The sequence below is a fragment of the Cydia splendana genome, chromosome 26 (assembly GCF_910591565.1).
Source record: "Cydia splendana chromosome 26, ilCydSple1.2, whole genome shotgun sequence".
NCBI lineage: Eukaryota > Metazoa > Arthropoda > Insecta > Lepidoptera > Tortricidae > Cydia > Cydia splendana.
Window position 1 is genome coordinate 3,541,702 of NC_085985.1, and position 24,723 is coordinate 3,566,424.

The following is a 24,723-nucleotide window of genomic DNA, read 5'->3' on the forward strand; positions in this document are numbered from 1 at the left end:
GATGTCATGTTGGCAGCACTGCACAACTACCGCTTGTTATTTACCAAACTTCACACCGGTGTGCGCTCTCAAAACAAATACGTGCTCGCTGGAACCTATTGTTTATCAGTGCGTTAAAAACACGTTTTATCTTAGCGTTTCTTTAAAATAAATCCAAATAAACTCCCACTAGTGCTGATTGTAGCTAATAAGAACCCTCGTTTAACCCGCGTCAGTTATATCTCGCCACAATGGAAGTCGAGCCCATCGCTTCCGAGCTAGAAAACGTGGCGGCGAGTGATACTGATAACGCGAAACCGGCTGACGAGGGCGCCGGGGACGCCGCGACGTCCCACTCTGAGCGTCTGAAACGCCGTCATAGGAATAAGAAGCTCGCAAGAACCAATAGCAAGGAGGGCGGCGTTACCACGCCGACGCCGCTCCCTAGATATAGAAGCTGGAAAAATAGTCGCAGACCGCGCAATGGCCACGGACGCGGGCTGCCTAAAAAAGGTAAATTACTTATCTACCTTCAAAGTACGCGATTTAACCTGCCGGCAACGAGGTAGATTTTTCTAGAACCCCTACGGCGTGAATTGAGCCGCAAACGGCTATTTACATAATATTTTGTTTACTACGCACCGGTCACGTAATTATTTTGAGTTCGTATTGCCGCATTTTTCAAGGTCACGCGGGCCCGGCTCTGCGCAGTTACGTCGTACGCTTAGGGTTCTTCTTATCGATTGGCGTAGGTCACTAATAGAAGTCGACGTCTTATTACGAAACTAAGCTTGTAAACAACTTTCGATCGCTCAAGGCTATTTTAGGGCAACATCGACAATCCCGCCGGTTTAAGAATAGCGCTTAGCCGGTCGGCTGAGTGAATAAAACTTTTTTTTAATTATTCGCAATGGGCCAAGGTCATTTATGTTGTCCATAAACACAACAAAAGGGTGTGCTTGTTTTATTTTTGTACCAGACAAACAGGTTTTCTGTTTTAATTAATATTCTCGAACAACTTTCTCATTTCTGATACGTTTAACAACTTGTTGAGAGGACAATTCTTAGATGACGATTTTCTTTGAAATAATGCAGTTGGATATTACTAAGTATTCGTTTTTCTTGAACTTAATTAGGTACATTCAAATGTAAAAATATGGGTGCACTCAACATACTCAAAAATATGTCCCATAGCTCTTAAGTCAGTGAATTAAGAACGGGACATATTTTTAAGTAAGTTGTATGCACCCATATTTTTACACTTGAGTGTACAAGTAGTCTCGTATACCTATAACCAGACCAAATAAGATAAGATAAGATAATATTTATTCAATAAAACTTATGCTAGTTTGATTTTTACTATGGTAAATATGCAATATATACTTAAGTAATAAGACATTCATACGTAATATTATTTTCTAATTCACTTTAATAAAGTTAAAACTAAAATACCAACTAAAATGAAACTAGTCTAGTAACAAATAATGTACGTAAGTTACATTTTAGTTAAACGGAACCCTAAACCAAATTTCTTATTACTTACTTACCAGTGTTGGCCGAAAGTTAATGCGAATTGAAAATCTTGGCCATTAACCATTATAAATTGAACTTTAAACCGTAATCGTCCGTTACGGTTTAAGGTTCAATTTATAATGGTTACGGTTACGTAATCGTCCGTTACGGTTTAAGGTTCAATTTATAATGGTTAATGGCCAACATTTTCAATTCGCATTAACTTTCGGCCAACACTGTTATTTACTTACTGCTGTGGCGCAACAACCCGAAGTGGATCTTGCTTGGCCTATGACACCAAAGACCGCCATGCTACTCTGAAAAACAAAGTTAATTATTAAATTTCTTATTAATTTTTTTGGATACCTCACCAAGAGGCAGGGCTGTCTTAAACTATGCTGGGGCCCTTGGGCACATAAGAATTTGGGGCCCTTTTGGAAAGTAAATAAAGCTAATTAAGTTAACATTCTGCTACAATGTTCTTCTATTTGTTATGGGTAATCAAATATAATGTTACTGTCTGTCTTTCGGGCCCCCTTACTTAGATTTATACAATAGGGTATTTTCCTACTAGTCAAATCAGTTACTTTTTTAGAACTGTCAAAACGATTTGCTAATATGGAATTTATATGAAAATGTGTAGTGACGTCACAGTCAACTCACTTACTTTTTATACTTCCATCCGATTTATCAAACTTGTGTTGAAAAATAACTCCTATCCGTGTTTTTAGTAATTAGTAATAATCTGGTGCTTTATTTCATGCATGGTGTAAAATAATTTATTTTAAATACAGTCAAATACCCTATTATACGGGATGTCACTAAAACCAATGCCAAGACTTAAAGGGCTTATAGAACAGCTGACGGGCTGGGTAAATGTGCTTAATCCTGTAGCCCATCAGATGTTCTATAAGCTATTTAAGTCCTGGTGATGGTTTTAGGGACACCCAATATACTCTGTTATCTCGTTCGCACTCGTGCCAGCGTCATTGTGAACCATATAGTTCAGTCTATTCTCTGTTTCACTCAAGTCAAGCGCTCACCAATCCCACTGAACTTAAGGACCGAAAGACTGATTAAGAGCGTGTAAAAAGGTTTAGTTCCTTTCGGTCCTTTATGGGATTTCATTCTTAACAGTTCTTCGTTCATGACCGACACAAGCCTACTCCACTCTTAATTTCGTAATGTTATAACAGATTACCTCTAACCTGATAATTACAACATTTATAAACCGTTGAAATGATAACCAAATCCCTGATAGTCCAACAAAAACAATGTTTACTAATATACTCACTAATAATACCTTCACTTATCTTAAATACCTAAAACACACAACATACAAGAATTACTAATATTGTTAAACTTTTAAGAGCTATATTTGGTTGAAAATAACTTTAAAATGGTAAACAACTGATTAAATAATATTACTCACAAACATTATGACATTTATGCATTATGCATGAATATACTTATGTACGAATATAATTTGATATTTACTAACTAGCTTTTTGGTGAAGGAAACCTGCATACCAGGGATGTTGCGAATATTCGCATCCGCATCCGCGGAACTTCCGCATTATTTTCAATATCCGCATCCGCATAAAATCGATGCGGAGCCACAGAATAAATAATAGTACTACCATACAGAAAGGACACTTCCTACAAAACCGAAGTTTGACAGCGGTTCAGGGTCGAATCATGCTATCCCTTTCTAATATATGGCACTATCCCTTTCGGCTATATAGGGTTGTCAAAATTCAAGTGATTATCTTATCTGTGGTCGTGCACGCAAAAGGAAGTCAAGTGGCGCCAACCCTAATAATTGCTCGGAGCAATGCTGAGCCGAGTTTGGCCGAAGTCAGGAGTTTCGCATCCCTGGCGGAGCTTATGCGGATGCGGATGTCAAACAAGTCGGTACAGGAACGTCTTATCGCCAGCGTAAGTGCTAGGTAATTTCGTCATTACCTACAACGACGAAAGTCTAGATCCAGAAAAGCGGGTTATTCCCACTAGTTACCACCAAGTTCTTACCAGTAGTAACTACTGGGAATTTTTTTCCCGCCCGCCACCAAACCGTGTTGGTGGTAACGACTGGGAATTATTTTTCCCAGTAGTTACCAGTGGGAAAAAAAATCCCAGTAGTTACCACTGGTAAAAACTTGGTGGTAACTAGTGGGAATAACCCAGAAAAGCCGGCCAAGGTACTGTTTATTAAATATAACGCACCTATATTCTTGCTCAAATACTAAACCTTTCGTTTTTTTAAATAAAAGTTACTAAAAATTTGACGTTTCGTTTACGTGACGTTTTATTTGACGTTTTTTATTAAGTACCTACCTAATCTTGACATCCGCATCCGCGGATGTAAGCCTTTAAATATCCGCATCCGCGGATGTCAAAAAATCTGCACCGCAACATCCCTGCTGCATACACCATACATCCATGAAGAAATTCAAATATGTATGTGAAGTCCCCAACCAGTGGGGGGTCTAGCCCAAGCCCTCTCGCGTCTGAGAGGCCAGTGCCCAGCAGTGGGATGCATATAGGCCGAATTGTTTGTGTGCATGAATATAAATTATCATAACAGCAGCACGTGAAATGCAATTTGCCTGGGCAAATGCCAGAATATTGTGGTGTTGGATGTCTTTCTATTTTCTAAGAATTTAGGTTACCCATTTACTATTTCTAGGAAATGCATTCTTATTGTTCTGATAGGTCTGTGCCAGGCCTCTTTACCAGGGAAAAAGGAAGCAGTTCCTGGGCTTAAGAGTCACACAAACGCGCCGCTAAAAGGCCGCTCCCATACAATCGATATTACTCTCTAATTTTAAAACAACATGCTAAAATTTGGGGTCCGCTTGACAACTAATCCCAAGCATTGACGTAGGGACTAGTTTTTACGAAAGCAACTGCCATCTGAACTTCCAACCCAGAGGGGAAACTAGGCCTTATTGGGATTAGTCCGGTTTCCTCACGATGTTTTCCTTCACCGAAAAGCAACTGGTAAATATCAAATGATATTTCGTACATAGGTTCCGAAAACTCATTTGTGTACGAGCTGGGGTTTGAACCCGCGACCTCCGGATTGAAAGTCGCAGGCTCTTACCGCTAGGCCACCTGCGCTTCTGCTAGGCCACCAGCGCTTCTAAGGCTATAAATTTTTATTCGGAGGCGACAGTTCATTCCACAGATGGGAAGCAGGAAGTTTAGCAGGTACCCTGCAGCCCCATACATGATCCATCTTCTTCTTGTTAGGGGCTATATAAGGCTCCATAGCCTATGTCTCACTGCGACCATTCCTGATCTATTGTGACCGCCACCTGCTACAACTCTCGATCCAAACCTGCAACTCCAAATAGCTGCAGGATCTTTTTGATCTCGAGATACTTTAACTCGTCCGGTACATGATCAATACATGATCCATAGTCCATAGTATGGACTCCATACTATATTCATTTTTATCTTATTTTGTACAGGAGGCGCCGGCGGCAAGGGCGTATGGGGAGCCCCGGGCTCCGAGCTGCTGGAGGAGTACATGGAAGACGAGAACGACCCCAACTACGACTCGGAGGCCGTAGCCAATGGAGACATCGAGTTCAAGCAGGTCATAGTGGAGGCTGACCCTGAGGAGATCATTGTGAGTAGTAGTTTCATACAAAATACATACCTAAGGGTGGTATTCTGCCTGTCCAATTTCTATGTCCAATGTCAGTGTGTCTCACTCTCTCATTAAGCAAAATGTGAGACGCAATATACATTCGACAGATGGAATAAGGCAAAAAGTAACCGAGATACGCGAGCAGCCGCGCCAACTTCGTCTTCATACGCTGCAGTCAACGACATCGTCTCGTAACTCATGAGGCCCTGGTACTTGCTCCTTGCTAAATTCACTTTTTGGACAGTTTTTTCCTCGATTTTGGCACACAGTAGCCTATGGAGACTAACAAGCAACGCAAAGCGGTCTTCGTAGTCTATGGATATTGCTATTTTAAGGGCGTCCCATGCGCGTTTCTGACCTATAATGAATAATATAGTTAAGCTGGTAGCCCATATTATGCGGATATAGTTTGGTGTACGAAATGTCCGTAGCCAATGGAGACTTCGACGTACAAGCAGGTCATCGTGGAGGCGGACCCCGAGATCATTGTGAGTAGTTAAAGTGTTTTGTATGGGGAGCGCTGCTGGAGTACAATCACCAGCAATAATATGTTACTCTTCGAAGGCCGCAAAAATATGTGACACGCTCTTATGGCTCTACAAATAAGATCCTGGCAGATATTTTTGTGGGCTTCTTTGTGTAACATATTATTGCAGGTGACTGTATTATTGCAACTACGACTCGGGAGGCCGTGGCGTAGCCGATGGATATTTCTATCAGTATAATTAGTATTTACCTAGATAATCCATTTGACCCATCAAACGATGCAAATAAAATTCACATTTAATAATCTGAGAAATATAATCAATGACATAAAAAGGTAAAGAAACACGGTTCGATTATCTTTTAATCGGATATTATCGACCTTGGCGACCAAACAGTGTTATCGACGTTCGACACACTTGAGTCAATGTTTTGCGTTTTAAATGTTTAATATCTAGAAAACATTAAAACTCAAAAATGCGCGTTTTCCCAGAGATAAGACCTAGCTAGATCGATTTATCGCCCCCGAAAACACCCATATAGCAAATTTCATCGAAATCGTTAGACCCGTTTCCGAGATCCCCGAAATATATATACATATAAATAAAAACATATACAATAATTGCTCGTTTAAAGGTATAAGATAGTAGGCTAAAGCAGTGGGGCGACACTCCTCCTTTCGGCCATTCTCGGCTCCGTTCGGCTCAGCATTGCTCAGAGCAACTATTAGGGTTGGCACAACTCGACCCTTTGCGTGCACGACCACAGATGATAAACTTGAATTTTGACAACCCTAAATAGCAAAAAGGGATAGTGCCATACATAGAAAGGGGCAGCCGGATTCGTCCCTGAATCGCTGTCAAACTTCGGTTTTGTAGGAAGTGTCGTTTCTGTACGGTAGTACTATTATTTATTCTGTGGCTAAAGGTAAAACCTGACGTTTAGACAGGCGAGGTGTTTTATCAAATATGTTTGTAAGCATAGTTTTTGAAATGATTTTATTCTCCTGATTGCAAGTAAACTATTTAGTATTTTTTTTCCAAATGAAAGAGATTTTTCACTCATCAAATATTAAAAACGACCTAATTCACGGCTAAAAAGTACATATAATTTGAGCACAATATCGTAAGAATGGTAGAATCAGTAGGTTCGAACTCTGGAATGCTTGGAGCAGCCCGAAAGTCGACAGCAATCGAACTTACCGAGCCCTAAAGTTAACCGCTACTGATAAACTTAAAACAATACCTTCATTACATTATATTTATTGAGTAGCGGTCGTGGGTGGAGACCGCGGCACGACGGGCCATTGTTGCAATACTTACTAGTATTTTACAACTGTTGGACGAAGCACGGTTGAATGCAGTTTAAATTCAACATTTATTTTGTGGGGTTTTCAAGCAAAATATCGTAAAAGAGCGTTTACACATTGTCCGATCCGATATCGGATGTCGGAAGGAAGTAAAATATAAGATGTATGTGTTTCTCTGTATTTATTTATGCATTTAATAAATCAGTATTACTAAAAACGATAAATAACGCAAAAAAGGCTGACTTAATGCCAATGACACTCTCCTACAGCTGTTTTTGTCATAGGCGCCTTTCGACATCCGATATCGGAAAGGCGCTTCCGATAAATTCAGCCATGTCGGAGCCCCCTGTTAGCTGTCGGACCGATAATATTTGTTTGTGTGCGTATGTGTAGGCATAATGCTTTTTGTAGTGTGCGTGACCGCTAAAGACGGCGCCCGGGCGCGCCGCCGCGGCCTGACTACGCGGATGTAGGATCCGACATCCGATATCGGATCAGACAATGTGAAAACGGTCTACCTCCTCCTCCACCCGGTATGGTTTGGAATGTACTACGAGTATGTATACGCTCTTCTTTCAACTTCGGACGGTCAATAGGCAGGCGTGGCTCACTCCGCGATTTCGTCGCTTTGCAACAGGTAGCTACAAGTACATCCGTCTCACACCAATTTTGGTGGCTCGCCATAAGCCACGCGTGGCGCTGTCGCCACCTAGCGGTCATATCTGTCCTAATCGTAACAGACGCGTTTTGGTAGAGAGTGAATCTTCTGTACCTAGTACTATTATTGATTCTGTGCAATAGGTATCTCAGACTGGGTGTCGCGGTTTATTATCTCATTTCAGTTTGTTTTTGTTATTGTCGTTTCATTTGGCTCGTAAACGCCCCACATGCGAGATATAGCTGATATAAGATATATTTAGAACAGAACGCCAGAACTGAGAACGCGCGCTGAAAAATACATTCGTACAATTTTATGCTTTAACGATGAATTTGAAAGTTAACTATAGGTACTTCGTTTTTGTAGCATTAGAAATAGGGTATACAATCTTGACGGGAGTAGGCCAATATTTCCCAAACTAACTACAAAGTACATTGGTGGGTCGCGAGCGAATATTTTGGGTTATTCCCACTAGTTACCAGCAAGTTGTTACCAGTGATAACTACTGGGAATTTTTTTCCACCTTTTACAGTGGTTAAAAAATGTTTCCCAGTAGTTACCACTGGTAAAAGGTACCCACCTTTTACCCATTTTATTTCCAGTACCCATTTTATTTCCAGTAGTTACCACCAACATTTTGTTAGAGCTCAATACTAATAAAAGCAGTATAAATATTTTACGACTGGTAACAACTTGGTAAGGGGGAGGCCTATGTTCAGCAGTGGACGTCTTATGGCTGAGATGATGATGATGATGATGAACAACTTGGTGGTAACTAGTGGGAATAACCCAATATTTTGTGGAACCTGAGCTACTAGGGAAGCTGAGCGTTACCAATTACATTTTACGCCCTTTTTAAGACGGCTAAGAGGTGGGTCTCGAATTTGGCAGTTTTTGTTTGGGTCGGAGCCCAGTCAACTTTGGGAACCACTGACGTAGGGAGTGATAGCTTTTTTTTAAATTACATATATCACTAATTCGTACGAACCAAATAGGTTATGTTATAAGTAAAATCTCCACAGCGAACGGTCATTCGCTGCCCTCAACCAACGGTTTCCCGCGACTTTAACCAGATCGTCGGTCCATCCGCTCGGTCGGTAGGTTCGTTCGCTGTGGAGATCCTTGGGGGAGGCCTTTGTCCAGCAGTGGACGTCTTTCGGCTGAGATGATGATGATGATAAGTAAAATACTTGTATAAAGTAAAGGTCTTGATGAGACCTTTAGAATACTGACATGTATAGTTTAATAGTTTTGTTTATGTTTAAAAATATTTAATTTGATTAATTTAATTGCCATTTTAAATATTTTTACACTGCTGACTGTACTGTCCCTTTTGGCAGCCCTTGCAATGTGATGTGCGCGTGCGACGCGTACCAACGCGGGTCAATGACGGTCGATGACATTAGGTACCTTCGACGTCAAAAATATGTTTACACTTTTGCACCTTACTCCTTTGTAATAAGGCTAGAAGTGTAAACATATCTTTGACGTCTACTGTACCATTCACAACTTACAATTGTAAACCTTATTCTAAACACATAAAGATCAACTATGACCAAAGTGTTGTTACCTCTGCCAAAGAGAATAGAGTGTATAGAGACGGATTGTCAAAGTAAATTATGTAGCCACTGTATTACTGCCATCTTTCGACAGAACATAAAACTGTTAGAACGCCATTTGACTTTGATCCTTATTCTTTCATTGATATGTGTTAACTTATTAAATATTAATATTAACACCGTCTACTCGATTATAGGCCAAAGGTATGATGAAATCTTTTCGAGCGATGGCGCCATAACCTTCAGCCTACTCTCGAGTAGATGGCGTTAATATTAATATTTAATGAAAGAATAATGATCAAAGTCAAATGGCGTTCCAACAGTTTTAATCGTCTGTTGAATTACGAGCCCTTTTAGTCTACATCGCGAACAGTCTAGAACGCAAAATGACCACTTTTTAGGGTTCCGTACCCAAAGGGTAAAACGGGACCCTATTACTAAGACTTCGCTGTCCGTCCGTCCGTCCGTCCGTCCGTCTGTCACCAGTACGGTTACCATCAGTTTGTCACTGACATAAACGCCGTCGAGAACGTAATTTACTTTCTATACATCTCGCTCGCACTCGCATATTAGTGCAAACGGGATGTATAGAAAGTAAATTACGTTCTCGACGGCGTTTATGTCAGTGACAAACTGATGGTAACCGTACAGGCTGTATCTCACGAACCGTGATAGCTAGACAGTTGAAATTTTCACAGATGATGTATTTCTGTTGCCGCTATAACAACAAATACTAAAAACAGAATAAAATAAAGATTTTAATGGGGCTCCCATACAACAAACGTGATTTTTGACCAAAGTTAAGCAACGTCGGGAGTGGTCAGTATTTGGATGGTTGACCGTTTTTTTTTTTCTTTTTATTGTTTTTTTTTGCATTATGGTACGGAACCCTTCGTGCGCGAGTCCGACTCGCACTTGCCCGGTTTTTTTATATCACTAGGGTAGGTTAGGTTCGTTATGGCATTAAATGTACTGTAGCTACATAAATTTACCATGACAGTAACTCTCTAACGAGTTCAAATTCTCTTTGCCTCTGCCTTCGCAAGGCGTCGTAACGTCGGTGCATGAATGCGTGATTGGAGTTTTCAATGCAAGCCACTCTGATGGTGCCAGTGCCACAGATCACCTTAACTATAGTCCGTATCTTTCGGTATTTAAAAAAGAGTAAACAAAATCTACCCTCAAATGGCTTCTTAAGCCAGTTGAGGGTCGATGAAAAGTGAAAAGTTGAAAACATTACACGATCAAATAATGTAGGTTAAAGCCAGGTCGTTCAGTGACAGATCCAGGTGGTTTTGTATTTGGTTGGTTAACCAATAAATGTTATAACTACCCGAAAATTTACAAATTGTTTGTTTACTTTTATTTAAATACCTAAAGATACAGACTATAGGTACTATCATTATTAGACGCGAGGTATATGTCGGCGGCCGATCGTAAGATCAGGCATATCGTGAAATTCCTAGGCATATCGTGAAACGTGAAAATCTTTGACTCGTTCCCTGAGTTCCCTGAGCTACGCGGGGCTCCTATTTCTGGGCAGTTTGCCCTTCGGGCATCTGAAGCAACCTAACGAACCTATCCTACCTATGTATTGGTTTAATGTGACTATCGTCAAAACATTACACAGGAACATTACGATCTGCCTGATCTTACGATCGGCCTGCGACATATATATAATTGCATCTTGCATCAATTGAACTGCAATGAATGGGCGTCGAGTTGTCACCGCTGATGTTTTTCTCGACTAATAATAGCTATGTTTGCGCGGCCGCCTGCCCTACAGCGGGGGTCGTTGAACCCGCTACGGGCTAGCGTTCGTGAAGGTTGCGCGAGGCAAGTAGACGCACCAGCGTAACATGAGCTGTGTTACGTCACAGAATAACGGCTGATTTAGACGGCGCGCGAACTCGCATGCGATTTTAGTTACATTGCGGAATGTTGGTTACGTCCAATTCAACCGACCGATCAAAACCCGTAATATAATGAAACTCGCATGCGAGTTCTCACATCGTGTACATCAGCCCTAAGTAATAGTACTACCGTACAGAAAGGACACTTCCTACAAAACCGAAGTTTGACAGCGATTCAGGGTCGAATCATGATATCCCTTTCTAACTTCCTATCCCTTTCGGCTATTTAGGGTTGTCAAAATTCAAGTCATTATCTTATCTGTGGTTGTGCATGCAAAGGGACGTCAAGTTGTGCCAATCCTAATAAATGCTCGGAGCAATGCTCAGCCGAACGGAGCCGAGTTTGCCCGAAGTCAGGAGTGTGTGTCTCCCCACTGGTTGCGTTTTATGGTGGTATTCCACCTATCCAATTTCTTTGTCCAATGTGTATTGCGTCTCAAACTCGTATTGGACAGGTGGAATCCGTGGAATGCCACCCTTAGGCGAGTTATCACTGGCGATTTGCGTCCAGTTCGGGACCGAACGCTGGTCGAGCGAACAATTCGCTGGCGTTTGACTCGCGTAAGGAACATGCTTAGGCCTTTCGCAACCAGTACGGTTACCATCAGTTTGTCACTGACATAAACGCCGTCGAGAACGTAATTTACTTTCTATACATCTCGCTCGCACTCGCATATTAGTGCAAACGGGATGTATAGAAAGTTAATTACGTTCTCGACGGCGTTTATGTCAGTGACAAACTGATGGTAACCGTACAGGGCCTTGGTTGCGAACCGAAGGTATTGACCGGCCTTATGTATACCAAAGATTCATTCAATGTCATCATCATCATAACTTAAGAGGTTTGCTCTTGTCGGTGGAGTAATCGCCAATCATTTCTTTCTTGTGCCAGTCTTAATTTCCTCATACGACGCATTATTTTTTATTTGGCTGAGATAAGTAATTCTAGGCTATTCTTCTCTTGTCTTTTCAGTCCTACCTTCCAGGATGTTTAGGAAAAAGTTATCATGCCGTGTAAGGTGGCCTAACATCATGCCTCTCCTATTCCTTATTGCATTTAACAAGCATCGCTTTTCTCCTATACTCAGGACCTCTTCATTCATCTTCCTTTTGTATAAGATGTATTATCTAGTCTTAAAAATTGCGTCGACTCGGAAAAGACGACTTTGAAATTAGTAAATTATGAATCTAGATTCTAGGGGCAGTCAAGTGATACCCGTCGTCATACGTTCTAAAACAACGCCAAGAAACACAGTTTTAAAACCTCTGTACTATATACATACTGTATTCTATAGCAAAATGATGTGTACAGCCCACACATCATTTTGCTATAGAATACAGAAATACATGAATATGATTAATAGAATAGAATCATTTATTGCATATCACAAACCAGTTATAAAGGTGGCTGGTGGCCTAGCGGTAAGAGCGTGCGACTTTCAATCCGGAGGTCGCGGGTTTAAACCCCGGCTAGTACCAATGAGTTTTTCGGAACTTATGTACGAAATGTCATTTGATATTTACCAGTCGCTTTTCGGTGAACGAAAACATCGTGAGGAAACCGGACTAATTCCAATAAGGCCTAGTTTACCCTCTGGGTTGGAAGGTCAGATGGTAGTCGCTTTCGTAAAAACTAGTGCCTACGTCAATTCTTGGGATTAGTTGTCAAGCGGACCCCAGGCTCCCATGAGCCGTGGCAAAATGCCGGGATAAGAGGAAGAAAAAGAAGAAGAAACCAGTTATAGAGGTGATACATATTATTGGGTTAGTTTAAGTGACGTCCTGTTTTTCACACACACACACACACACACACAGCACATGATTTTCTATTCGCTTGCTTGTTTACCGTGCAGCCTATTCTGTCGTACACTCCTCCGTATAAAATATGCACGTGTGCCCGTAACTGGGTCTGACGCGGTCGATATCTGTTATCTTTGGATTTGAGACGCTTCACACTTGGCGCGCGAGCGACACGTCTTAAGTATTTTAATTTCTCATGCTTTGAAAGAGGGTCATTGTTGTTCTAAAACGTGTGCAGAAAATGATACGTTTCTGCATTTTAGGTTCCAAGTACGATTTTATAATTTTTTTTATGATAAGAAATTGAAATTTGGGTATAAACGGATTTTTTATACCATTTCCATTCTGATATTTGACTCCCCATTCCATAAATAACGATACTTTTGCCTAAATTGTTAATTGAAAGTACCCTAAAAAAATACTATAAAATTTATACTTAGTCATGTTTTAAAAAAAACACATGTATTTTACTTTCATCGTATTCGAAATGAAAAGTAGAGTAGTGTTTAACTCGGGTGAAAGGCATTCGGCAGAAATGAGAACTGTTTTATCCCGGCAAATGAACATTTCCCCTTTTTTATTTAAAATTAATAATTACTGCCCATTAAACATTATGCTTACTTACTTACTCCTCTGGCGCAGCGACCCAAAGTGTGTCTTGGCCACCAACACGACTGCTCGCCACTGATCCCGGTCCTGTGCCGTTTCTCGCCAGAAACATTATGAACAATTAAAATACGTGTAGAAAAAAAGCACATTCACGTTTTGTTAGTAGGTATCTATACTCGTACGATCGTATTAATAAAATATCTGTTTCATTAGCTACCTCGAGTACAAAACCTTTCCTCGGTTTATGAGTTACCCCATTTGGATCTAATTAGTATTGTTAATAGTGTTAATAATTAGTACTGTTAACTATCTCTAAACTAGCACTGCGGTCGCAAATGAGTAATTAAGAGAACACAGTGACAAAATGTAAATTAAAGATCTTAAGTCACTAGACTTGAATTGAATAAGATGTTATTGTTTTTGGTTTCACATTTACTACCTTACTTACTTCCATGCGAAGTAAATTCGGATTGTCGACTAATGTTTGTTAGTATCGACGCAGAATAAATAATAGTACTAGGTACAGAAGGTTTACTCTCTAACAAAACGCGTCTATTACGACGGATACGACCGCTAGGTGGCGCAAGCGCAAGCAGGCGTCCGTTCCATAGCGGTGCGCGGCAACTACTACTGCTAGACACCAGAACTGGTGTGGCGGCATGTACTTGTAGCGACGCGACGAAATCGTGGAGTGAGCCAAGCCTGGTATCAATGTTTCCTATTTTTCATGAGGACCCGTACATATCTACTGCGTTAAATTAAGTTTTTATAATTTCTTTGTTTTCCACTTTATATGCTAATAATACTAGATTATACCGTACTAGCGACCCGCCCCGGCTTGGCACGGGTCACGGGTTACACAAAACCTTAAAAAATTATACACCTAAACCTTCCTCAAGAATCACTCTATTGATAGGTGAACGAACCGCATGAAAATCCTTTCAGTATTTCGCGAACATAGATACACACAAACAGACAGACGGGGGACATGTATAATGTAATGTATCAATATCCTTATTACCATTTCCTTCCCCAGCGCAAGTCTGAGCCAGTAATCCTCGAGTACTTCGAGCACGGCGACACCAACGCGGCGGCCGAGGACTTCCTCGAGTTCGTCACCGCCAAGCGGAGCCACCTGGTCTGCGAGACCATCATAGAGACCGCTTTAGAGCACAAGCCCAGCCACTGCGAGATGGCTTCTGTGCTGGTCTCGGATCTCTATGGAAGGGTGTTCTCTGCCAAGGATATAGCCGTAGGTAAGTCCCACCTGGTCTGCGAGACCATCATCCTCCTCTCCAAAAATTAAACAGGTCTCATTAACAGCGATATAATACATAACGCCATTTTTCAGTTTGTTATCGCTAAGCAGTGCCTCTTGGTCTGCGAGACCATCATGAAACTGCTTAAGAGCACACGCTAAGCTACTTGAAAATGGCCTCTATGTTAGTGTCGGACTTGTATGGGAGGGTGTTCTCTGCCCAGGATATTGCCCTATTAGATAATTCCGCTTTTGGAAAGAAAAACAAGACGAAATAATATTTTTCATTTCTCATGCTCTGAAAGAGGGTCATTGTTCTAAAAGGTGTGCAGAAAATGATACGTTTCTAGAGCATTTTAGGTTCCAAGTACGTTTTTTTTTTAAGATAAGCAATTTAAATTTGGATATAAATGGATTTGTAATAGAAGAAGAAGAAGAAGAAGAAGAAATACATTTATTTTAACGTCACAACATAGTACATGAAAAAAAAGAAAAGTATGCAGACATAAAACAGATTAGGACGCAAAAATAGGATCCCCACTCAGCATGATGCCGCGGCAGACCGTGGCGCTGGTTTTCTGTGGGGACCTGACTTAATCTAAAATTGAATGGCGACACGTATTACGCCAACGACACACAAATAAATTATTTACATTGATTTAAAAAAAAACATGAACAATTACTTACTAATTAAATACAATTTCCATTTTGATATTTGACTCCCCATTCCATAAATAACGATACTTTTGCCTAAATTGTTAATTGAAAGCACCCTAATAAAATACTATATAAGTTTCTACTTAGTCATGTTTTAAAAAAAACACATGCATTTTACTTTCCTCGTATTCGAATTGAAAAGTAGAGTGTAAACAATTCAGGTGAACGGCATCATTTCATCCCTTGGTTAACAATCTACTATTGGTTTAAGATCCTGGTCACGGCACCAAAAATGTAACAGGTCATATACAAAGACATTGCAAAAGTAGCGTAAAGCGTACAACACCAGCGTTCTCTTGCAGCGTTCGAGCACCTCCTGGAGAAGCTGCCAGACCTAGTGCTGGACACTCCCGACGCCGCCGTCCTACTCTCCAACTTCATCGCGCGCTGCGTCGCCGACGACTGCCTGCCGCCGCGCTTCGTGTCGCAGCAGCGCGACGCGCCGCTCAACGCCGCCGCCAGGTAACACGTTGTAGCCAATACTTTTTATTTCCATTTGTTCCCGGTGGCCTTTGTGAAGTTCCTCCCACATGCTTATGGGAACTGAGCAAATAATCGGAGACTACACCTGTTAATGGGTTCGCTCTGGACTGGACCGATTCAAATGACTTGCGACTTGAGTACCTGCTTACCTGCTAAAGATTGAGATGAAATAAGAGACAATTCTAAATGAGACTACGCCCATGCGGCTGTGCTAATATTTTCTTCAAGTTACTTGTTACTTCAAGTAACATGCTAGACACCCTGAAATAACTTTTAGGCTCCAATGGACGTTATTTATTGGAGACCTTTACCTACCAACTAAATTATGTCACAATGGTGATTGCTCCATTGATGTTTTTTCTTAACGATGGCTTTTATATAGGTAGCAGTTATATCTAAACTCGTTATTTGTTAAATTAGTCTACTAATTTAGTCAGCCGACGAACTAACGCGGAACAAATATCTTCAAAAAGAATATTACATGAGAACTTTAAGTCCTGTAAGTTTTTTGAAGTGAAAACTTTAGCGGCGCTGTGCACTTTTTGTTATGGGGAAAAAAATGTTAAACTCGCGAGAGCGTAAGACGTAAGACGGACACGTGACGTGATCGAAAAACTGTTAAAATGTCATTGAGTTTTCACTTCTGCCTACACTCCCGGAGTGCAACATGTTGTTTTTTTTTTAAATAATCTGTCTTTGTTGGTGCAGGCAAGCCATCCACCGAGCCGAAACGCTGCTCTCCATGAAGCAAGGTCTCGTGCGACTGGATAACATTTGGGGCGTCGGCGGCGGCATCAGGTACCTGCGTTGTTAGGGTTCCGTACCCAAAGTGTAAAAATAGGACCCTACTACTAAGACTCCGCTGTCCGTCAGTCTGTCACCTCGTTATATCTCATGAACCGTAGACAGACCTAGACAGAAATGCCTTCCATTTTTAAACACAGTAATCACAACAATACAGTGTTCAGAAATAATATTACACACATAAGTCAAACATAAAAACCGTTAGTGTGTATTCACATCGCCTCAATTTTAACTAATAAGCGCACTGTTAACGTTTCTTTTCTCGTGAGATCTGTCACAAGGTTTATTTTTCTAACCCCACCTTTTCCCAGGCCAGTGAAGTCCCTGATCCGGCAGATCCAGCTCCTCCTCAAGGAGTACCTCACGTGCGGGGACCTGGCTGAGGCCATGCGCTGCGTCCGTGAGCTAGAGGTGCCGCATTTCCACCACGAGCTCGTCTATGAGGTTAGTTGGAAGTAGACAACCGGAAGCGATATGTATGCTTGGTACATGGCTTAAATTTGATTTGAATGATGTGTTTTGGATTTATGTAAGTAAATTTGAATAATGTACCTTTTTAGGTACATAATAGAAAAGTCTATTCATTCACTAAAATTCCTGACATTTTCGTATTCCGGCCGCATTCCTGACAAACGGCCAAAATTCCTGACATGTCAAAAAAATCCTGACATCTGGTAACCCTAATGACGGCAATAAAAATTCATGTTATTTTTTTTCAGACAATCCTGCTCGCGTTGGAGACAGTCAACTCTTCGGTGGAGGAGCAGCTGTGTACCTTCCTGGCTGAACTGAGGCGCTGCGTCATCGTCACCCCCGACCAGATGGACCGGGTAAGTTGGAGACAGTCAACTCCTCGGTGGAGGAGCAGCTGTGTACCTTCCTGGCTGAACTGAGGCGCTGCGTCATAGTCACGCCCGACCAGATGGACCGGGTAAGTTGGAGACAGTCAACTCCTCGGTGGAGGAGCAGCTGTGTACCTTCCTGGCTGAACTGAGGCGCTGCGTCATCGTCACCCCCGACCAGATGGACCGGGTAAGTTGGAGACAGTCAACTCCTCGGTGGAGGAGCAGCTGTGTACCTTCCTGGCTGAACTGAGGCGCTGCGTCATCGTCACCCCCGACCAGATGGACCGGGTAAGTTGGAGACAGTCAACTCCTCGGTGGAGGACCAGCTGTGTACCTTCCTGGCTGAACTGAGGCGCTGCGTCATCGTCACTCCCGACCAGATGGACCGGGTAAGTTGGAGACAGTCAACTCCTCGGTGGAGGAGCAGCTGTGTACCTTCCTGGCTGAACTGAGGCGCTGCGTCATCGTCACCCCCGACCAGATGGACCGGGTAAGTTGGAGACAGTCAACTCCTCGGTGGAGGAGCAGCTGTGTACCTTCCTGGCTGAACTGAGGCGCTGCGTCATCGTCACCCCCGACCAGATGGACCGGGTAAGTTGGAGACAGTCAACTCCTCGGTGGAGGAGCAGCTGTGTACCTTCCTGGCTGAACTGAGGCGCTGCGTCATCGTCACCCCCGACCAGATGGACCGGGTAAGTTGCTGCAACGACTAATGTGCAAGTAGCGGGCATTTTTTCAAATAGTGAAAAAAGGGGTCTATTGTTTCCCAAATAGTTTTAAGTCATAATGTATTGTTTGTCCGCATTTTCGTTAGTCATAATGTGTTTTTTCTTAGAGACGCGTAACTTTTCAAGATTGCAATGAAACAAACCTTATGTAACCTATCTATAGGATAACCTTATGAAAATCCTGCAAACTTAACGGTTTCAAAATTATGACTAATGAAAATGTGACCATTATTTTTTTATTTATATATTAGTCAAATAAGGCACTGAAACTACAAAATAAAATACAATACAAAGAAACAATACATGAGAACAAAATATAAGTTTTAAACATTGGATTTGGGCGACGACGTGACAGCGTGGCTCCGTAGCGTCGTCTGACTCGGCGTAGGATTCGGCAGGTTGCCCCGGAACCGCCGAAACACCACACCCTTCGGCCAGAAGTCCGCGCTTGCGATGGTGTCCTGCAGAGGCCGCGGCACGCGCACCACAATTGAACTGAAGTGCACATAGTGACGCGACTGTAGCTGGTGCACCCTCAGCATGTAGCCAGTCTTCCGGCGGACGTACTCCACCACCTCGTCGGCCCCGGCGGAGTAATGCAGGCATTAATTATGACTTTCAATAATTATGTCAAACAAAGGGATCCGGAGAAAAGTTCTCGAAAATCTTTCATTTTGGAAGTGGAAAATTACGACTTTATATGAGCTGATTCCTAATTTTTTCTATGTGGAAATTTTACAATTTTGGAATTATACTGATGTGCCGTTGCGGTGCTGTGTTTGCAGCCACTTAGCTGCAACCACAATATTCTACACTCCTTAATATTTTGGAAAGAACTCCTTAGCCCTAAAATTGGTTGACTGGTAGAGAATGCCTTAAGGCAGTAACACATTCATTGCCACCCAGCCAAACAAGACGTCCGCGCCAGGCCACAACAATATCGTCATATAAAGCAGTAGTACCACGATCCCGACTATCGGCTCATCCGGCCTGGGAACGAAATCATAAAATACCCGATAGTCTTAAGATTAAACAAATAAATAAAATGAGCATTGCAGCATAAAAGATCCCAGTCTGTATTTTGCAACCTAAAGTTTTTTTTTATGAAAGCCGCTGCTATCTGACACAGACACAAGTTATCACTGTGCATAGTCCGGTATCTTCACGATGTTTTCCTTCACAGAAGGCTTCGCTGTAACTGTGTTTAGGGTTTCGTACCCAAAGGGACCCAAAACGGGACCCTATTACTAAGACTCCGCTGCCCGTCCGTCCGTCCGTCACCAGGCTGTATCTCACGAACCGTGATAGCTAGACAGTTGACATTTTCACAGATGATGTATTTCTGTTGCCGCTATAACAACAAATACTAAAAAGTACGGAACCCTCGGTGGGCGAGTCCGACTCGCACTTGTCCGTTTTTTTTTATATTTTAAAATTCCTTGCCTGCATTGGTCATTACGGTGGTTCAAAAAACATTTTTTTTTATTTACCTGCGGGGCACCCCCTTATTTTGTTACACTTATTAATCTTATTATGTTGTTAAAATACACCAAGTTTCGTAATTTTATCTCAACTACAAGGGGGTGCTCAACCACTTTGAAATTTTGTATGTTGTATGAAACCCAAAAAAAAAGTATTTACTATTCAGAATTTGATTTAAGTATCTGTTTTCACACTGTTTGCACAAGTTATTTATAAGTTTTAAAGTAGGAAAACATTTTTATTTCTATTTTTTATTATTTATCAAAAATAAGATTTATTCACCTAAAAAAATAATAATACATAGAAATAAAAATGTTTATTTACTTAATAACTTTTAAATCACACTTTTTAATTATGTCAAAACTACTACTTACATAAAAATAAAATATACTTAATTATTTTTTTTGGATTTCATACAATTTTGAAAAATTTCATAGTGTTTGAGCACCTCCTTGTAGTTGAGATAAGATTATAAAACTTGGCGTGTTTTGTCAATATAATAAGTGTAACAAAATGAGGGGGTGCCGCTTCTTCTAGCTAGTGTTTGAATTTTTCCCATACAAACGTGAACCACCCTATTGGTGGACGGTGGAAAAATACCCATAGTTAAGCATCGGTTTAGAAGTTTTGGAATATGGGTACAGATGTAGTGCATAATTGTTTTCCATCGTATTTTCTCGGAAACGTTCGTATTTGTCACGCTACTTCAGTCAACCTCAGTACTTTTTGTACCGAGACTGGCTGAAATAGCAAGACACGTTCGTACGTTTCCATGAACATGGAAAATAATTAATTATTAGAAAACAGTTTTGATGTGTATTTTAATTGAAAAACACGTTTTAAAAATAAGTCACGGCAAATATGTAACAATTATGAATCTAATACGATCATTTATATTCTTCTGCTTTCATAAGTAATAGTCACTCATTTTAAAATAGTTATTTACGATACAAGTGCGAAAAAGAGGAAATTCGAAACGAGTGGCGATAAATTAAAACACGACCGAAGGGAGTGTTTTAAATCGACACGAGTTGCGAATTACCTATTCGCAAGTGTATCGTACAACGTTTTACAGTACATATGGCCCTTTAAACTTTTGACATCGCACGAAAAGTGCTATTTTACGCACTAGTGCGGGAAAATAGGATCATATGTACTGTAAAAGCGTTTTTCAATTAAAAGAAATGCTCGCTTACCTTCTATCTAATGCTAAAAAACGGACTATATCTCTGTAATAAGTTTTCATGTCGACCTTTGCAGTCTCGAGTACTAAACTAATACTCGTTACAGGGCTTCCTCCGCGTGCTGGAGGACATGTCGGACATCGTGCTGGACGTGCCGCTGGCCTACATCATGCTGGACCGCTTCCTCGAGCGCTGCCAGCAGAAGTTCAAGCTGGGCGACGTGGTGATCAAGCGCATGCCGAGCAGGTGCGTAGGGTTAAAAATTCTCGAAAACTCAAATCTTTTTTTTTTTTCAGGACGTATTTTTCAGTTTTTTCGGTAAAGAAATGAAACTTATTTAAACTAACGACAGCGTCAAAGTCAATAGACATTTTCACAAACGATCGCCAGCCAGCAATTAAATAACAAAACACACGACTAAGCAGGTAGTTCTTTTCAAAGTGCGTTTTATTTTTCGTTTATTTCCGATTTAGTTTTTTTGTTTTTTCGGAAAATTGTATAAACTAAGTGACATTGTTTTTTTTTTTTCGAATAAAACTTTAAAAAAACATGTTTTTTTAGAAAAAAAACGGGAATTTTCCGGGTTTTTTTCAACCCTACAGGTGCGTTACAGCTGTTGCAGGTGTAGGGTTTTTTGCCTGTGCTGGACGAGTTTGTACAAATATTTGTGTTGCAATTATTTCGTTAATATTGCACATCCAATACACAATCAACGAATTGACCAACTAAGTATTATTGACGGCGACGTCTATCATCCCAAAGAGAACTATTTTTATCCATTCGAACCTGTCGCTTGGACTTCCGGTTCGAGCGCCATCTTGATGGCACGCGGCGAGATTAATTGATTCGTTTTTTGCTCATTAATATTGTTTAAAGTGTAATATCGATAGCCTATTATACAGTAAACTAATGTGGTAGTGTGCAGTGAATGGAGAATTTATCTTGAAGCACGTTTAACCATCATTTTGGAGTCGACGGCCGGTTGTCCACGTGTTTCTTGTAAAGTCCGCTATCGCTTTACAAGAGCTAAGTCACCGTACACTGTCTTGTACTAACCGTACAATTTCAATCGTTTTACCCTGCTACTACGACCTTGACACTGGCGAAATAGCCCCAATGGGCTGAAGCCATAATTTTAAAAGAATGAATGAATGAATGAACCTGTCGCTTGTCATACCCCTTACTGTAAATGGCCCTTAGGTTAATTATAGCACATAAGACGAAACAGGAGCTGAGTTTTAAATATTTTAGGTAAATATACCCGTCTCGCTAACGGAAGCGGCACCTAAAAGTAGTGCGATAAGGACAAGGCGAAAAATCCTGCGTAAAAATCTCAAAAATAGAGGTTTCGTACTCCTCTGTTTCCTACTCCAAAACTTAACCAATCGTAACCAAATTTGGAAATCTAAATGATTATGAAATTATCTGTGTCGGACCGTTTTGCTTTTTTGGCTAATTGATATCAGTTTTGAATGCCACGCCTCTCATTGCGGCATAGTCAATTAGGCCATTTTGGCCATTTTTGAAGGGCTCTAGCGCCTTAAATAACAAAAATATCAAAAAAAGCAAAACGGTCCGACACAGATATTGACAATGTTAATCGGTGTTGAAAAAATCATTGCTCTAGCTTCAAAAACCACGGAGGAAAACGAGGAGTACGTTTGTATGGAGAAATGACCACTCCCGTTGGCTCATAAGCTGCTCGGTGGAGATCGCATTTGCAATAGGGTTGTTGACTGACTATAGTTCATTTTTAGCATTAGAAAGAAGGTAAGCGTTCTTGATATGTCTTTTTATTAAAAATCACCATTGAAAAATAAGTCACAGCAAATATTATTATTAATACATTTAATTCAAGCAACATGGCTCATAGGGCTGTGAAACATACAAATTTAAAAATTAAAATACGAACTGGCTTAATTTAAGATATTACTAAAATATAATATATAATATAAATAAATAAATATGTTAGAATTATAAATCATATACGATCTTTTACATTCTTTTACTTTCATAAGTAATATAAACTAATTTTTTAAAGCGTTTTCAATATTTTTTAGTAAATAGACACGTCAAGATTGTTTACCTTCTTTCTAATGCTAAAAAAAACGAACTATAGTCAAATCAGTTTCTTTTTTCGAACTGTCAAAACGATTAGTCACTATGGAATTTATATCATATAAAAAAAATTACGTCTCGGTCAAGTTACCTACTCTTTAAAGTTCTTTCGGATTTATTAAATAGAAATTGTATCTGAAAATAACTGCGGTCTAGGTTTTTCTAATATTTTTTTGGTGCTTTATTTCGTGCAAGATGTGAAATAATTTATTTTAAATACATGCAACATCCCTATTATAGTGCACTAATATTGGAAACTGATATGTTATTTCGAGATCGTATAATTCAAAATATTAAATATTTATATTTTATTGACAGAGGCCGCAAGCGCTACGTGTCGGAGGGCGACGGTGGCGCCATCAAGGACCACGCGCTCAAACTGCGCGAGTAAACTGCGTTCCGCCGTCGCACACACACACACACACACACAACACGTACACACGCATATACATACATGGGTCATACTGAAGAGATGCTGATAAAATTGTCTACTGTTCCATGAAGTAAATATATATGACCCACACATACATAGTTCCTGTACGAAGCGATGTGGCGAAATCAAATTTTGTACCGCTTTTTATAGACATTAATTGTTCTATAGTACTACACAAACGTATAAATAGCACCTAAATGTTGGCAGATGAAAGTTCTTTTCAGAAATCCGTAGTGACTACTTCGTTTTTTTGGTGCAGACATCCGTAGTGACGAAGTAGTCAGGTACCTCCACGAGAAAACCAAAAATATCATCAAAATGTCTAATTTTGACATACATACAAATGTATCTCTCCGTGTGACGTGAAGGTGGCCACCTGTTATCTACCTTCGCCAACGCTCGGTCAATTAGAGGTACCTAATAAGGGCTCTGATATTGACCTGTCCAAAACTTGAAAAACTTGAGGTTTCTGTAATACTTTCATCAGCTAAGGATGGTATTCCACCTGTCCTATTTCTACTATTATTAATTAGTACTATTATTTATTCTGTGCATTGGACAACCAATGCACAGAATAAATAATAGTACTTGGTACAGAAGGTTCACTCTCTAACAAAACGCGTCTATTACAACAGATATGACCGCAAGGTGGCGCAAGCGCGAGCAGGCGCCCGTTCTGTAGCGGTGCGCGGCAACCACTACTACTAGACACCAAAATTGGTGTGGGCCGCATGTACTTGTAGCGACGCGACGAAATCGCGGAGTGACCCATGCCTGGTCCAATGTGTATTGCGTCTCACATTTTGCTTAATGAGAGACTGAGACGCAATGGTGGACAAGTAGAATGCCACCCTAACTAAGAAGTACAATCCACACAACATACATGACAAGCAATATGGATAGCGGTAATATTTAATAAAAGCCTAACTGTAAAGTCTAAAGACATAAAATTTAATAATATATAATATTACTATTTCGTTGCGTAGTGAATGTAAGATATTGTATGGCTTTTTGTGAGTGGGTGTGTCAACTTATTAGTGTTACTCGTTGTCATGGTTACGGTTGTCCAGGGGAGTAAAATAGTGATTATAGTTGGTCAAACCAATTTGTCAGTCAGTAAGAACCAGGAAAATATACTCATCCTTTTTTTTGGGTTCTAGTAGGTACTAGTGTAAGACAAAGATAGTATGA

General features: G+C 40.7%; 1 protein-coding gene across 1 annotated transcript; it reads left to right on the forward strand.

Moving 5' to 3' along the window:
- Window positions 1-23,632, forward strand: LOC134803447 (programmed cell death protein 4). Its single transcript, XM_063776264.1, has 9 exons — window positions 1-492; window positions 4,968-5,128; window positions 14,517-14,736; window positions 15,758-15,917; window positions 16,647-16,736; window positions 17,054-17,186; window positions 17,462-17,572; window positions 21,088-21,227; window positions 23,418-23,632. Exons 1-9 carry the CDS (start codon window positions 231-233, stop codon window positions 23,488-23,490), a joined length of 1,350 nt encoding a protein of 449 aa, XP_063632334.1. The 5' UTR covers window positions 1-230; the 3' UTR covers window positions 23,491-23,632.
- Window positions 23,633-24,723: the final 1,091 nt, after the last annotated feature.